At 50.3% G+C, this 17,126-nt stretch overlaps 1 protein-coding gene across 1 annotated transcript; it reads left to right on the top strand.

The window, feature by feature from the left end:
- The first annotated feature begins 233 nt into the window (after window positions 1-233).
- LOC149366899 (uncharacterized) lies at window positions 234-11,477 on the top strand. Its single transcript, XM_089553051.1, has 3 exons — window positions 234-917; window positions 3,549-3,786; window positions 10,666-11,477. The coding sequence occupies exons 1-3, from the start codon at window positions 424-426 to the stop codon at window positions 10,999-11,001; spliced, it is 1,068 nt and encodes a 355-aa protein (XP_089409177.1). The 5' UTR covers window positions 234-423; the 3' UTR covers window positions 11,002-11,477.
- Window positions 11,478-17,126: the final 5,649 nt, after the last annotated feature.

Genomic DNA, 17,126 nt, shown 5'->3' with positions numbered 1-17,126 from the left:
ACGCTTTATGAGGAAAGGAAATGGCGCTGTAATTCTCTGTCATCTCGGTGGACACCTGAACCACACCGTACAGGAAGGGAGGAAGTGGAGTGAAAGAAGAAAGAGGTGCCGTAATGAAGAAAATGAAAATTGTATTTGAGAAAAGAAAATTTCGCAGTAACTGTCTCACATACCTCAGTGGACAGCAATCGAAAATTGTATTTGAGGAAAGGAAATTGCGCAGTAACTGCTTCACATATTTCGGTGGACACCCGTCAAAACTCGTGCGCAGTGACGTCACGACCATTTCAACCAATCTGAAACGCGGACAACTTTGCTAACACGTCTTGGTCACGACAGTATGAGCCAATAAAGGCTTTCGCCTTAAAAATAAATAAAAATTTACAGCCAGGCCGGCAGTCGAACCTTGCCGTCCCTCATAAAATGAACAGAGAGGCGCGCGCTTCGTACCACTCCGCCACGACGCGAGGCGGACGGATACATTTTGTTTGTTTTCGGCAGCGGACTACTTTCGTACCTTCGCCAGCGTTGACTGCTATGCATGAAACGGAGCATAAGCGGAAGAAGAGCGACACGTCTACATTGATGTTGAGGAGCCATGGAGGATGGGGTGTCAGTTACAGCCGGCGTCGTTGCTTCGGCGAACGCGGTTGTTGCGACGCGCGTCTATTATTTTCTTTCCTGTCACATCTTTCGACTCTCCTCTGTCTGCACGTGGCAGCGAGTGTGGCTCGGCCCGAGCCAGTGGGCAGGCCCGTGCAATTTCCTTTTCGCACTTCCTTCAGTCGCAACAACAACAGCGTCCACGTTGACAAGGAAGAAGTGCCGGCCATGGAGATCGAGCATCTGCCGGAGAGCATCCTCTTGGAGATGTTCGGTCAGCTGCCGTCGTTCGACGATGTAAGCGCCTGCGCGGGGTAAGTCGGCCGCCACTGCTACGCAGTGCATCGCTTTCAAATCGATGCTTCGGAGCTTGGACGCAGCATGTTAGTTTGGTTTGGTTTGCGCGGTTTAACGTCCCAAAGCGACTAAGGCTATGAGAGACGCCGTAGTGGAGGGCTCCGGAAATTTCGACCACCTGCAGGGTTCTTTAACGTGCACTGAAAGAACCCCAGGTGGTCGAAATTTCCGGAGCCTAAGGATGCCAGCGTGACACTACATCGCACAGCACGAATTTCGCTGTCCAGATTCTTAAAGGTGTCATATAGCGCTGTTCAGCGCTTCTTTGTAGCTGTTAACAGTGTAATTAGTGTGAGCTATTAATAACCAGGGTCCTGTTTAATCTTCGATTCCAGATTAAGCTTAAAGCACATTAAATAAACGAAGGCCCTGCGTAGATCGGTAGATCCACTGTCTTTGTACCAACTAAACGCTTAACTTGTAGCACAGAGGAAGCTGCAAAAATCATGAACAAACAAGATCACAAAGATCTTAAAGATGTTCCTGCGCGCCTCGCCGGCTTGGCGTCTCCCCGTGGTTATTGCCGGAACGCCAGCCGTAGACGCGTCTTTGGAAACGCCGCCGGGACCAAATAGTTGCATATAAACACGTCAGGATTTGAAAAAGAGGTGCGGCGCAGCCGCCCGCGGCCTAATCTCCATCTGTAAAAAGTTAGTAGTAGACGATAAGTTATTGGGAGCCTACATTTTTATGTCTCATACTTTTTTGCAGTTTTCGTGCGCGTTGCGGCAGCTTCCTCTGCATCTCGTGGCATATAGACGCTGGGCTTGCCATGAAGTCAGCAGAAGCTTGTCTTCCTGAGGAGACTGGGATACAAAAATTCAGGGGGCACTTTGGCTCTCTAAAGTGCTGCAAGGCGAAAGCGTTTCCTGGCCACTGTTTGTTTTTATTTACTTTATTTTTCATACTTTGTTTTCTATTTATTTTTTGCTCCTTAAGAATCCCAGGTGCTCGAAATTTCCGGAGCCCTCCACTACGGCGTCTCTCATAGCCTTAGTCGCTTTGGGACGTTAAACCCCATAAACCATAAACCAAGCCTTTTCTTAATTTTAGCGTTTTTTATTTTTATTTTCACATCTTATTTTTATTTCTTTATTTTGTTATTTTTATTTTTACTTTCCTTTTCTTGACTTTACTTCTTTTAGTTTATTTATGAAGCCCATGCATTCACTAGATGCGCCTTTATTCATGCTGGAACCTTGAGCCTTTTAAGCAGTGACGCCGAAAGGCGGACGAATCTGCCGACGCGTCTGTCGACACGGCTGCCGACGCGTCTGTCGACACTCCTGCCGACGCGTCTGCTAACGACAGTATGAGGCATTGAAGGCTTTCGCCTTAATAAGCTCATCGGCCTAAATTATCTGCAAAAGATGCAGAAGGTGCAGAAGACGATCAACTAGCGAACTGACTGATCGCTAGTTGATCATTTTCTGCACCTTCTGCATCTTTTGCAGATGATTTAGGTTTAGGTTTATTGGGGTTTAGCGTCCCAAAGCAACTCAGGCGATGAGAGACGCCGCAGTGAAGGGCTCCGGAAATTTCGACAACCTGGGGTTCTTTAACGCGCAGTGACATCGCACAGTACACGGGCTTCTCGAATTTCGCCTTCATCAAAACTCGGCGGCTGAGTTTTGATGAAGGCGAAATTCGAGAGGCCCGTGTGCTGTGCGATGTCAGTGCACGTTAAAGAACCCCAGGTTGTCGAAATTTCCGGAGCCCTTCACTGCGGCGTCTCTCATCGCCTGAGTTGCTTTGGGACGTTAAACCCCAATAAACCTAAACCTAAATCATCTGCAAAAGATTCAGAAGGTGCAGAAGACGGGCAACTAGCGGTCAGTCAGGATTTTCTGTTTCGACGGGTGCCGCTGCTGGCCTAGTCACCAGTCGCGTCTGAGTTCTTGGTGAAAGTCACGAAATGGCTGTGCAAAATGTCACCTATACGATGCGTGCCACTCCAGAGCTGGTCTTCCGAACGTACTGTGCGCCCCTCTCTATAGTGGCAGAAATGCCAGTAATCAGCATACCGAAGACCATGGCATGGCAGTAGCTTAGGTTTAGGTTTATTGGGGTTTAACATCCCAAAGCAACTCAGGCTTTGAGGGACGCCGTAGTGAAGGGCACCGGAAATTTCCACCACCTGGAGTTCTTAACGTGCACAGTGACGAATGATTCTTTCAGTGTGGCGACGGAGATGCAAGGTTGGCGTTGCAGGAATCAGACTCTGGCAGTGTATTCCGTAAACGTTTAGAAAGTCGGAAATGCAGCTAGCAGCGACGCCATCAGTAAGCGGCAGCAAAACATTACGCCTCAATACCCGCTTCTTTATTCCTGCACTCTCCAGTTTTCAGCCCGGATGGCGATCACCGTGGCGGAATCCTTTACGCGGAGCTGGTCTCAACGCTCTGGAAGTCAGAGGACCACCTTTAGGTTCACTTTAATCGGTTTTGGGTATACGACACTGAACCAAAAGCTCTTCATCATTAGAATAAATGAGCTTTACTTCCGCTGGAGCTGACGCATACCTTACCGTCTACACATATGTCAAATGAAACAACGCGACAACAACAGCGCACGCCTCTTCATTCCAGGGTTTGTCGGCGATGGCAGGGTGTGGCAGGCGGGCGCTCGCTGCGGCGAGTGATACGCGTGACGTCATTTCCGCTGAAGGCTCGACAGGTGCACAGCCTCCTCCAGACCTATGTCGATGCCAACACCGTGGAACTGGGCATAACCCGTTCCATGGACACATCGACCGCCGAGCATGAGGAGACAGACTTTCCGCGGGCGTTCTTTGACAACCTGGCGGAGCACTGCCCCTCACTCAAGGTGAGCGTTTGGTGGCGCCAGCGCTTAACGGAGGGTCCCCTCGTCCAAGCCCTTGCTCAAAGTCTTATACGAGAGCTGTGGGTCCGGGCTGGTCAAAAAGAAAGCAACACGTGCATTGGAAACAAAAATAGCAGTTTTTTTTAATGCCAGCACCTGTTGCAGTCTTCATTTAACAGGACATCAAAGTTTTACATGAACAATAACGAACGTTTAGTCATCATGTTTATCGGGATGCCTTCACTCATCGATAACCCCACTCTAAAAGATATGGATGAGCTGCTCTAGGTTCTGCCCCCACTCTCGACGAAGAATTAGATGAAACTACATTTTAACGCGCGAGCTTTATGGGCCCCGCGTTGGAGAAAAAAAATTACGAGGAAATTTGGCGACTGAAGTGTTGAAAGGCGAAAGTTTGAGTGCTGCATTGTGCTACGCGATTGTTACGCATGTAGCGATGAATGCTGCCACGAGTAAAGTGAGAGACTACACTTTCACATTCTGTTGGTGCACTCCCAATTAATAACGCTTAACCTTCGCCTTTAGGAGTGAAACGCGACGGCGTATTGTAGCGCTGCCAGGGGTCCACGGAACGCCACCACCCGTTCAGCGCGATGCGTTGCCTTTTGAACCCGACGCTTTTTGAGGAAAGCAAATGGCGCAGTAATTCTGTCATCTCGGTGGACACCTGAACAGCACCGTACAGGAAGGGAGGAAATGGTAGCGAAAGAAGAAAGCGGAAGAGAGGCCGCAATGGAGAACATGAAAATAGTATTTGAGGAAAGGAAATTACGCAGTAACTGCCTCACATATCTAGGTGGACACCCGAAAAGCGGGACACATTTTGTTCACGACAACGATGAGCCATTAAAGGTTTTCGCCTTAAAACCGGTGTCGTCGTCGGCGGCGTTATCCGTGAGCGAAAAATGCCAGAAGCAATTAATAAATAAAACCGAGCAGGAAATAGGTCGAATTGGGGAATCGAACGAGGGCCTCTGGAGTGAACGACGAGCACGTTAACCACTCCGCCACGCGAGCTCAATGGTTTGGAATCAACGAAGGCGCGTCTAGTGAATACGGTGTTGTAATTTTGAACATGGAAATTACAGAAGTCGCAGTTGAGCGAGTAAAACCTTGCCGCCGCGGTGGCTCAGTGGTTATGGTGCTCGGCTCCTGACCCGAAAGACGCGGGTTCGATCCCGGCCGCGGCGGTTGAATTTCTCTCCACTTCGGCGTCTCTCATAGTCGCTTTGGAACATTAAGCCCCATAAACCAACCAACCAAACCACCACTAAAACCACTCCCTCCTCCTCCTCCTCCTAGCAATGTACGCCACTGCCCCGACAGAAAGCGCGCGACGGCAGCGCCTCCCGTTCGTCTCGATCGGGCGCAGTGGGGCCGTGCCTGGACGCAGAAATCACGCGTTGAGCGGCGAACAACGCAGTGCACATCCATGGCGCGTTCACCACGGAACTTGCGGCTTGCTGCTCGTTTTTTCGGCGCGGAAGCTACGCTGGCGTTCGTGGCATCGGGTTTTATTGCGAAAGCAATACTACGCCAGGTGTCGCCTCTTCGCGGTACCGCACCCTACCCTTCACGTTCGGTGGTCGGTCATGTGACTACTGGCGTCATACAAGAGCGAGAGATGGGGCACCAAGTCGGCTCTTCAGCGCGCCGCAGCTAGAACTTCGCGGCCGGTCGACCACCTGCGACCGAACAAAGGCGCGTCTAGCTAATACGGCGTCTTCGTTCACTCCCATCTTTCTCCCCTATCTTAGGCGAGGTTCGGGTGTCCACCGATATATGCGAGAGAGATACATTTCCTTCCCTCAAAAACCAATTTACCCTCGAGCAAGGCGTAGAGCCGAATGGGCGATGGCGTTCTATGGACTCGCTGGCAGCGTTGCAAGACGCTGTCGCGTTCCACTCTAGAGGCGAAGCTTAACATCTTAGCGTAGCCAAGGGGATATTGCTTTCGCAATTACCTAGGCTTAACCAGAGCTATTTCGATTTGTCCTTCGGACAAGGCATCGCGCCGAACTGGCGATGGCGTTCCGTTCCTTGGATTCCCTGGCAGCGCTGGAAGACGCTGTCGCATTCCGCTCTTAAAGGCGAAGCTGAAGCGTCCTTCCAATTTTTTTCTTGCTTCCCGTGACAAAGCAAGCGTGAAAGCGGCACTTATCCCCTTGGTTAGAGAACTACTGTTAGTTCCGGTTTAAGCTACTTCAGCGCACGTGGGGACTGAGAGGATTTGATGTTCAGAATATGAAGAAATTCTGGACGTGAACGCAGCGCAAAAGGATGCGGTTGTGGCCGAATTGTTCGAGGCACAGGGAGACGAAGCTGCTTTGTTATCGCTGCTGGTTATTTCCTGCTAATTTTTTCCTGCTGTAGACCGTTGCCAGGGCAACGATACGACGCTCCAGTTGGCTTCCTTCCGGCCGCTCTGGGAGGAATTGCCGCTGGCGTCTGGATTGAATGGACAATGGAATATATAGGTTTCCCATCTCTGGCCGGTCCATTCAGCGCTGTGGATGTTCGCCAAAGCGCTGAAAGGCCGATTTCATTGTGACCCTACTGAAAAATCTCATCATTGGATATGTGTGTCTCCCGTGCATTCACAGGCGCTATATAGGAGTCATATTGTGAAAAACGTCTCTAGTACGAATTTTTATGTGGTGCGTACTATTTCACATATGTAACTTATGTGTAACACACGAATTCATGCGTTCTGCAATCAGTACGTATGTTTTGTTAAAATTCAATTGGTATGCGTACGCGTTCATACAAGTTACAAATTTGTCCGATTTGAACTTCTATATGCTCACACGAGACAGCAAACGTCAACTAATGTATGTACTTGCTGTGTCATGCCTTGTTGTATTGCTTTTTTTTTTTATTCCTCTTTTTTTTTCCGGCCTAATCTCCTGTTATGTATCCTCATTCCCCCTGCAGTAATGCCTTCGGGCGCTGCAGGTATTTCCAATAAATAAATAAATAAATAAATAAATAAGTATCGTGTGAACTGGCGTCTCGTATGAAACACATATAGTTCCACGCATGAACGTTAGCGTGTTTCGTGAAACACCCAGAAAAAAAGCTCGTAACAAGCTACGAAACCGTACCTGAGAAGGAAAAAAGAAAAGGAAGAGCCAGTTTAGAAGAATTAGCTCCCTGTGACCACGCTTTTCTCGTCCTTCTTGCTATGCATAAACAATGTGAAGTGATGACTGCGCAGCGGCTGCAGGTGTGTTTGCTTATATCATACGTTTAGTTGAAGGTAAATGACCTGCTCTGATAGCTTGGGTGGTTGTAGATCTGGGCAATGCATAGGATGCGTTCTCTAGACGTCCGACAAGACGTCTAGTTTGACGTCTAAGAAGCCGTCAGCGTGTCTACATATTGGAACGTGTCTACTTCACGCGCCGCCTTGCGGCAACTTGAACTAAAACTTAGGAACAGTTGTGCTCCTATGTTCTTAAAAATCGTTAATAAAACAAGTTAAAAACGCGCTGTCAGTAGATTGCTTTTTTTATTTGCTGCAATAATGGTGCGTTCATCGCTACCGCTTTAGCAGACGATCTCACCCGCACAATTTCTTCCCGCGCGATTCACGCGTATAAGCTGCTATAATAATCGTAGATCCACAAAGACTGCTTTATTGGCCGCCAGTTCTTATGAATATCAACTTGACGGAATAACTGGCACTTGAAAGTTCGTCTCCGGGCTCCAGTGCCCGCAAAGAGCACGGCTCGCTCAGCTCCGACTCCACCAACTGCTCCGCCATCTTTAGACAGGAAGTTAGCCTGCATCGATGTCGACTTCGGCGAAGCAGTCTTCTCGGACAGCTTCGTGAAAAATTGAACGCGTCTCAAAATGGCGGCTGTCCAGCAAGACGTCTAAGTAGACGTCTACTCGGGAGTATTGGAACGCACCCATAATGTCAAGTCATTTTGCGCCACAGCTCTGCTTGATGATGATGACAGCGAGAGCACGACCAAAAAGCCGGCCCTTGACAGTTTGCACAAATAAGTTTCGTAGCTTCTCACACACAGTGCTATCAATATTCTCATATCAGTGACGCCTCCCGCGAGCCTACCAGCGTAAGAATCGGGAGCGCTTCAGGGGCAATGCTGTATTGCTGCAGACGCAATTTGTACACGTTGCGCAAGGAACCAAAGGGCAGAGGAAGAGGCTAGAGACTGCTTACGGGCTTTGAATGCGGATACTTGAATATTTTAATTTAATTTTTTTCTTCCTTTCTAATGACACACCTGCTCATTGGCGTGCTTTCGTAAATCATCCCACAGATTAGGTTCCCCTTTATTCTCCAAGATGTACCGCGGTCTGGTTACCTACGGATTCCGCCGTCGCTTTGCAGTCTGAAGGTACGCGCTTAGCCTCCCGCACCTTGTGGAAGAAATTCCTTTCTATGCTGCCATTGGTGGTTTTGGTGGATGAGGTTAAGTTTGAGTGGACAGGATGGCTGCAGCGAGCATGGGACACGGTTAATTGGAGAGATATGGGACAGGACTTCGCCTTGCAGTCGGCGTATTCAGGCATATGATGACGATGATCCCGAAACTAGCCTTACTGGTCAAAAATGCATCTCTTCCTTTTTCTTTCACTCCCTCCTTTATCCCTTTCTATGCAGCGTGGTTCGGGTGGCCACCGAGATATATTAGAGCTACTGCGTCATTTCCTTTCCTCAATAACCAATTCTCTTTCGCTTGGTCAATAATGTTATCTCTATAAGTAGTTCTCGTGCACACGTTATTTATGTATTCTGTCATGCTAGGTGAAAGTCCGCCCATAAAGAGAAAATGGCCACGTCCAACTGGTTTACGCGTCCGCTTATAGAATCGAAGAGGCATTGGTTCTATTCCAACTGACGCGTAATTTATTCCTTGTATTTTATACAAATGCACGAGTGTATCTTATTCTCAAAACTTGTCAGTGGTGCGGATGGATGGGCAAATATTGGCGAACAGGGTGGAAAATCTAGCCGACAAATGTGTGAAAAGCCAGCTAAAACGAGTCTCGATAGGACGCAAAGTACCTTTAAACTCTCTTTTTCACTTGTCGCCATTCTTTTTCTGCAGGAAAATATATTTCAATCGTATAAAAGTGGGAAAAAAAGCAGCGACCATTTGCGCTTCCGATCTCGGAACGTTATAAGGACGTGCCATCCGGTACTCGCCTATGGGGCAGAAATGCGGAGGCTAAAGAGGAGGTTTCAATGTAAGGACAATGCAGCAAGCTATAGAAAGCAAAATTATAGGTGTAACATAAGAGATGGGAACCGGGCGGAGTGGGAGGGGGAAGAAACGCGAGTGAAATGGGCTTAGGCAGGGCATGTAACGCGAAAGCAAGATAACCGGTGGTCCTTAAAGGGCCACGGACCACCCCAGCTCAGCAGACACTCTCTACCTCTCTTTCAGCGAGCCTCCTCTCCTTCCACTCCCTCCTCGAAATTTTTCTCTCCCGCTCCTCGTCGAGTAGGCTCGGCAAGGCAAAATCACCCCTTCCTTCTCCGGTGTAAGCCGGAGGCGTGGTGTCTGTGGAGTGCGTCACAGGGCGACGTCATGGCCCCGCCTTCAATAGAATTCTTTTCTTGGTTTTTGCATTTTCTCCGCACACTGAACGATCGAGAGGCGCGATCGGCTCGACCACCTAGACTTGTTAGCGAGCGCATCCTTTCATACATCTGTTTGTCATTCCCAGTTAACGAGCCACCTTTTCATTTTCTTTTAGGCCTCCCCACCGTTTCACGAGCGGAGGGGCGGAAGTCGGTTGTGTTCGAAACACACGGCGAAGCGCGGACCCGGCAACCGCCCGTTTGCTTTTCTCCATGCGTGTTTGTGTTCTGTGTGTTTGTGTCTTTTCTCCGCTCCAAAGCATATGTCATTCATTGGAGTCAAGGCGTACGCAAGATGCACGAAAGATAAGCGGTATGTGTGCGGAGCGGTAAAGTGGGCGAGCGAGGGAAAGGCTCTGCTGCACTACTAATTAAAACCTTGTTTTGGGGGGCTCGCATAGAAGAAAAGAAACTGAGAAGGGAGCGCGCACGCAGAGCGTCTCGTGACGGGATCACGGCGGGGGGGGGGGGGGGGGGGGGGGGGAGGGGGGGGGGGGGGCGAGCCAACTCCCTCAGTTTTACTGTTTTTTTACTTTTTATGGCTAGGGTTCAAGGCTGTCGCCGCACGCTCCCTCCGCAGTTTTTTTTTTTTTGTTCCTTCATGCGGGTTTGTAGGCATGAGCCAGAACAGAAGGCGCTGCGGAAAGCGTTGTGCAGACGACGCGACGCCAAGGCTACGCCCAACCTTCTCCCGTCAGTCAGAACGATGCACCAATGGAGTGCCTTTAGCGAAAGTAGCCCCCCCTGACGTCAGCGGGGTGCAGAGTAGTGGGCCGGGCCCGTTTTTGAAGGAAGGAAAGAACGAACGGGCTTTGATTTGAATTTTCGCAGCTTTTCGGGGCGCGCATGGCTCTAGTATTTTGCAGAGGTTATCTTCGATGCCTCATCTATGCAGTGGGCTTGTTTTTCAAAAATGTCCGGACCCTGGTCAGTGGCCCTTTAAACGTAATAGAGTGGATTCCAAGAGAAGGCAAGCATATATCAGGGGCGGTAAAGCTATGTGGGCGGGTGAGATTAAGTACTTTGCGAGGATATAGTGACCGCAGCTGGCAAAGGACAGGGTTAATTGGAGACACATGGGAGAGGCCTTTGCCCTGCAGTGGGCCTAGTCAGATTGGTGATGATGATGACGATGATTACCCAGGAATGCTAAAGCAGCAGCGCGAATCTGTGAGAAATGCGCGCATTTCTGCCAGCCTTCTTCGTGAACGAGAGGCTCTACAACTGTTCTCGCTTACTCGCAGGTTGTGCACGTCACTCGCGGCCTCCACAAGCGTCCCCATCGAGCGAACAACGTCACGATGTGCGACTTGCGAACGACTCGCACTCGCCTATCACTGCGCCAGTCGCGGTTCAGTCCAGGGCAGTTCTTCACCGCCGAAGCGGGCCGGCCGTACCAGCGCGGCCGCCAGCTACTGGACCTCGCCGACTGCGGATTCGCGTCTGCCATCGGCCGTGCCACGCTGGAGCCGTTCCCGTCGCTTCGTGCCCTTAGCGTCGAAGGCTGCTGCCTGTTCGAGGACGAAATCCTGACAGACAAACTGCCCCTCGATCGCCAACCTCGTCGTGCTGGACATTGAGCGTTCGTGCGTGGACGACACGGATGCCGCGCTCGCGCTCCTGCACGCTCAGAGCCTCCGTGTTTCGTTCTTGGGACGACACGGCATTCACCGGCAAAGCATTCGACTCGGGCTACAGGCGAACGAAGGGACGCCGTAAGACGTGTCTAACACACGTTTGCCTGACGAGGCCGCAGGTGGGCGAGGAGCGCCTTAACAAAATGTTAAGGATTGCACCTTAGTTGCAGTCGCTCGCTGTGAGCAGCCCCCACATGACGGAGCGCGTCCTGGAGCGTGTGCGAAATGCCGTGCCCAGTTCGTGCCACTTCTTGGAGGTCTTGCCAAGCTCCGAGCAAGCGAGTGGCCTGTGCCAGCATTTCACCTGTGACTTCGTTCAGAGCTTGAAGCTGGGTGTCCCGCCAAGTGAAAACTGCGGAAGCGGTCGTTTATTTCGTTTTTTTCTATTGCGAATAGTAAATTTATTAACTTCATGAGAACTCCGTGTGTAGACTCTTTCCTCACGTCATTCTGCTCACTAATCAAGCCATTTTGCGATATCAAGGACGGGGTAACCACACCGTAGTGTTTTTACAATTTTTAAGGCAGTGGTGTGTCAAGACAGACTACTACTTAGATCAAAGTTTCACCTAACTGATCAGAAACATAAAATTTACGCCTTCTTGGAAGAAAAAAATTCCTGACAATTACTTATTTTCCTAATGCGAAATTTGACCGCGGCTCATCAGCTGTTTCAGCTTTTCGATAGATTGAGGCAAAGAATTCAAGCAAGACAGGTATTCTCAATTACAGACAACTTGTTATTTTTCACACATTTTCCTGCTTAGAAACATTCTACTAACAGTTCTTGATTGTAATGAAGCAACCTTTGTGGTCGGAGAAGTTGATGGAAATATGGTCGACTTACTGCCCCAATGTCTGGTTCTCAAAGACGAGGTCTGTGCAAGTATTTAGCAAGGATGTCACAGCCGTGGGAGGCGTTACGAGCGAGACGAACGGGATGTTCTCCCGCATAAGTGGTAAGAAATTCCTGCTTTCTTTATATGTACAGTCGCCGTAAAAAGTAAATGGAAGGCGAAAGTAAAAAAAATTTAATTTAAATCTAAAGCTTAATGGTCCATCTTTGTTGGTGCACAGTGCAATTCGCAAAATCACAATTAGGCTGCATATATCTATTCGAGGATGCATGAATTAAGGAGAGAGGGGGGGGGGCAGAGGCCCGTGTACTGTGCGATGTCAGTGCACGTTAAAGAACCCCAGGTGGTCGAAATTTCCGGAGCCCTTCACTACGGCGTCTCTCATGGCCTTAGTCGCTTTGGGACGTTAAACCCCACAAAACCAAAACCAAACCGATTAAATTTTTTCGTTAATATTGCCTTCCAATTACTTTTCACACCACCTGTACATTAAAGTCCCCACTCACCCTGCCGCCCTGGCAGGTGGCAGTTAATGGTTGATCACGAGAGTTGGCTCACCGTTGTCAGTGCTAACGCATGCAGCCCACATCTCTATCTCATCACCCCACGTACCAATAAGCTTTGAGAAGCCCACTTAGTCAACCAATACACGCGTCTTGCACAGCCACGTCCGGTCGCCGCCTCATGGACCGGCTACACGTCAAACACTGCTACCGCACTCAGGAAAGGGAGAGAGTGCAAGAACCCTGGAGACGCGCCTTCCGTGTCCCTTCCCCGCAACATGTCCAGAGAAGACCATAGACGTTGTCGCCAGGCGCTCGCGGAAGCTTTGGCGCGATACTATGGTAACCAACAACACGTGTGTTACGTGGACGTTGCCGGCCCACACCACGGGGGGTGGTACACGGCCGCAGTCGTACGCAACACAAACACAGTTAGCGCGCTCACCTTCAAAGCCTACAGCACAACACACGCGGTGGAGATTGCCATTGCTCTGGATCTCACTAATTCCATGTCGAAACGCATCATCACCAACCCGCGAGGGGCCTGTCGAAACTATGAGCTTGGATGGGCTACTCTGCTTGCCTGGCGCATACTGCAGTATAGCTGCCGATGCGACGATCCTATTCCACGTAACCTGATTTGGGCCCCCTGTCACCAGGGGCTCCCGGAAAACGAACAGGCCGATCAAGCCACCCGCGCGCTCTCCCCAGGCTATCTCCCTGTCCTTGGACGCCTACTCCCAATCAGACAATCACGCAGTTACATTCAAACACATCACGGATTACTACAAGGAGGACCACCGGCGCTACCCGGCCCCTTGTAAGGGAATGGATTGCGCTGACGAGCTCCTCCTCATCAAAATTATCACTAACTCTGTATTGTTCCATGCGGTGCTTAAACATTTCAACATTCTTTGACGGCGCGTGCCAGTTCAGGGGGGAGATGGCCGACACCTTCCACATGGTTTGGTCGTGTCAGTCAAACCCATCTATTCCCCTCAACCCCAACCCTGATTGATTGATTGATTGATTGATTGATTGATTGATTGATTGATTGATTGATTGATTGACTGATTGATTGATTGATTGATTGATTGATTGATTGATAACAACTTTTATTTCCACCGATGTAGGAGTGAGTGAGTGAGTGAAAACTTTATTAGCTCTAGATTCGGATTGTGTTCGGCGGTTTTGAGATGGCTTCGTCCATCTTGCTCAAAGGTCGGTTGCCCTTAGTCCAGGGCTCCGCTGGATGCTGCTGCCAGTTTTGCTCGCCGAATCAGACCTTCTTGGTCGACCCGACGATCGCTGGAGAGCACTCCCTCCCATTGCTCCGCACTCGGGTTTGTTATCACTGGTACCACGCTTATCCTCTGGCATGCCCACGTTATGTGGTACAGCGTGGGGGGTTCTTGGCACCAAGGGCATTTGTCATTGTATTGTGTTGGATATATTTTGTTGAGTACGTGTAGGTTCGGGTAGGAGCCCGTCTGTAGCTGTCTCCACGCGACAGAGTCCAATCTGCTAAGGGAGTTGTCCGGTGGTGGATACCGCTTTCTGCAGCCCTTGTAATAATTTAGAATCGCCGAATAATCTTGGGGTACAGGTTCGTTCCCCTCGAGGTCGCCTACGTTGGGTGCTCGGTAATAAGTGTATCCTCGAGCTATCCTGTCCGCCTCTTGGTTCCCTGTTACTCCCGTATGTCCCGGCGTCCATACTATCGTATGCCTGATTGGTTCTTCGTTTGTTTGTCGTTGTGTTATGTGGCCCCCAGAGCGGAGTATGCGGAGCGCTCTGTGCCCTATTCTGCCGCGTAGGTAGTTGCGGCATGCTGTTTGTGAGTCTGTAAGGATTTTTAGAGACCGTTTAGACCGATAGCCCTCCGCTGCCGCTAGAGCGACGGCCGCTTCCTCAGCCTCGACTATCGTACAGTCTTGTAGTGATGCGCTGGTGATCTCGCGTAGGGTTGAGTCAATCACCGTTGTTACCGCATTGCTGTTGTGCTGCCCCGCTGTTCTGGTGTATGTGGCTGCGTCCACGTATACCGTCGTTTCTTGGGGTGCTAATGTCTTTTGTAGGTATTCAGCCCTTGCCTCTCTGCGTGCTTTGTGTAGGTTGGGATCCATGTTCCGGGGTATTGGCGTTACTTTTAGTGTGTTGCGATATTCGTCCGGAATTGTTTCTGTCCTCTGTATTTCTTGAATTTGATCGGCGCGGCCCAGTTTCTTTAGGAGCTCCCTGCCAGATGGGGTCTGTTGTAGTCTGCGCAGTTGGGAGACTAGTTGTGCCTCTCTCAATTCATCGAAAGTGTTGTGTAGTCCTAGGGCTAGGAGCTTTTCAGTTGAAGTGCTGTGAGGAAGGTGGAGTGCGGTTTTGTAGGCTTTGCGTAGAATCACGTCCGCCTGTTGTACCTCACTCTTGATGGGATTATAGTAGGGGAGGCTGTATGTCACTCGGCTGACTACCAGGCTTCTGACCAACTTAAGTGTGTCCTCCTCTCGCATGCCATGACGTCTGTGTGAGATGCGCGTGATCATGCGGGCCACTTGTAGAGTGGATGCTTTGAGTAGGGCGAGAGTGTGAGTGCAGCGTTGGTTTGACTGTATCCACATCCCCAAGATTCTGATGAGTGTTTTTTCCGGTATCGACTTCCCGTCGAGGTAGACGTTCAACTTTAAGTCGTCGCTAGTGGGGACTGTGCGATTTTGTTTTCCTCTCCAAACTCTTAGGAGCTCTGATTTCTCGGTGGAGCATGCTAGCCCTCTTTCTCTGACGTAGTTCTCTACGCAGGTGGCTGCCTTTTGTAATTTCTCTTCTTTCTCTCCGAGCGAGCCTGTGTTGACCCAGATGGTGATGTCGTCGGCATACATGGCATGGTGTATGCCGTCGATTGCTTTTAACTGTTTTGCCAAGCCAATCATGGCTATGTTGAAGAGCGTAGGGGAGATGACCGATCCTTGAGGTGTTCCTTTATTTGGAGTAAGAAATTTGTCTGATCTGAGCTCCCCCAGGTCAATCGTTGCCGTTCTATTTGAGAGGAAGGCTTTGACGTAGCCGTAGAGTCTCCTTCCGCAGTTCAGGTCGTTCATGCCAGTAAGGATAGCCTCGTGACTGACATTGTCAAAAGCCCCCTTGATGTCCAATGCCAGTATTATGTTTTCTCCGCTCTTGGGGACGTTCCCAAGTACTTCTTCTTTGATTTGAAGTAGTACATCTTGGGTCGATAGTTTTGCTCTGAAACCGAACATGCTGTGGGGATACAGTTCGTTGTCCTCCATGTACTGTTGTAATCTCAGCGTCACCACTCGTTCGTACAGTTTTCCTAGGCACGATGTGAGCGAGATCGGTCTGAGGTTCTCAATTTGTAGTTTCTTGCCTGGTTTAGGAATCATGACAACCTCCGCATGTTTCCACTCCTCGGGGACGGTCTCCGCTTCCCAGTGTTTGTTGAGAAAGTCCGTTAATTCAGCGACTAGCTCATCACTGAGGTTGCGGATGAGTGCGTTATTGATCTTATCTGCACCCGCGGCCGTATTTCTGGTTGTGTTTCGAATCGCTGCGTAGACCTCTTCTCGCGTGATGGGTCTGTCCAAGGTGTCGTTTTCACTTCCTCGATAGCGCTCTGCGTAAGCTGCTGGGTGTGTGTCCCCGAAGCACTTAACGCGTACTTTTTCCAGGAGTGCTGAATCTGGTCCCTTGAACTGGTGGATTAACCGGTAGATGGCTTTGTTGTTTTCTGCCTTGGTTTTTGTTGGATCTATGAGGCCTAGGGGACGGGGGACGGGACCTCCGCGACTAAAGACAGGCGAAGATACATTGTCTCTTCGCGGCTTCAGCCGCCAGGCGGACAGCTCGTTTCTGGTCGGCGGGGACCTCGCTTCGCAGAAGGGCCTCCCAGGCTTCTCTACTCTTAATATTGCCCTCAGCACCCGGGGATCCAGGGCATTGCCAAATTATATGATCGAGGGTCCCTCTCGCTCCGCAGGTCTTACATTTGTCACCTTTTTTATCGTCTAACGTGGTTTGAAATAACCAGACAGGGTTAACGAAATTTCCGGCCTGTAATCGTCGCCAGGCGATGGCCTCTGTATTGGTTAAGTTTGGATCTGGTGGTGGCATTAGACGCCTGCCTAACCTGTAGTGCACGGCGATTTCCGCGTACGTTTGCAAACGTTCGTCCATCCCCTGGGGGTCGGGCGGCTCTACAGTTACCCGGAAGTAGAGATCTCGGGCTAACATGTGGGCCGCCTCGTTACCGGGGACGGATGTGTGTGCTGGGACCCAAATTAAGGTGATCTTGTGATCAATTTTGGCTGCGGACAGAATTCGAGCCGTTTCTGGCGAGACCCTGCCCTTTCCGATGTTGCAGATTGCTGTTTTGCTGTCACTAAGAATCAAACTAGCCTTGGTTCCGGCGCAAGCAAGCGCTATTGCGACCTCCTCGGCCGTATCTATGTTTCTACTCCTAATGGAGGCGGCAGCGACTGGTGCACCTCGGCCGTCGACTACTGAGGCGACCGCCGCCCCCGACCTGCCACTCGCTGCGTCCACGTAGGCAACCTCATTTGCCCTGAAATTTCCGGCCCTTTTAACCAGCGCCTCCGCCCTCTTCTCCCGTCTTTCCCGGTGATGTTCTGCGTGCATGTTGCGGGGGAGGGGGGGAACGATGATATTCTCGCGACATTGTGGCGGTAGGGCGACCTTGTCG

This window comes from Amblyomma mixtum, chromosome 1 (assembly GCF_055824585.1).
Source record: "Amblyomma mixtum isolate Tamu chromosome 1, ASM5582458v1, whole genome shotgun sequence".
Lineage (NCBI taxonomy): Eukaryota > Metazoa > Arthropoda > Arachnida > Ixodida > Ixodidae > Amblyomma > Amblyomma mixtum.
This window is presented reverse-complemented; position numbering and strand designations above follow the sequence as displayed.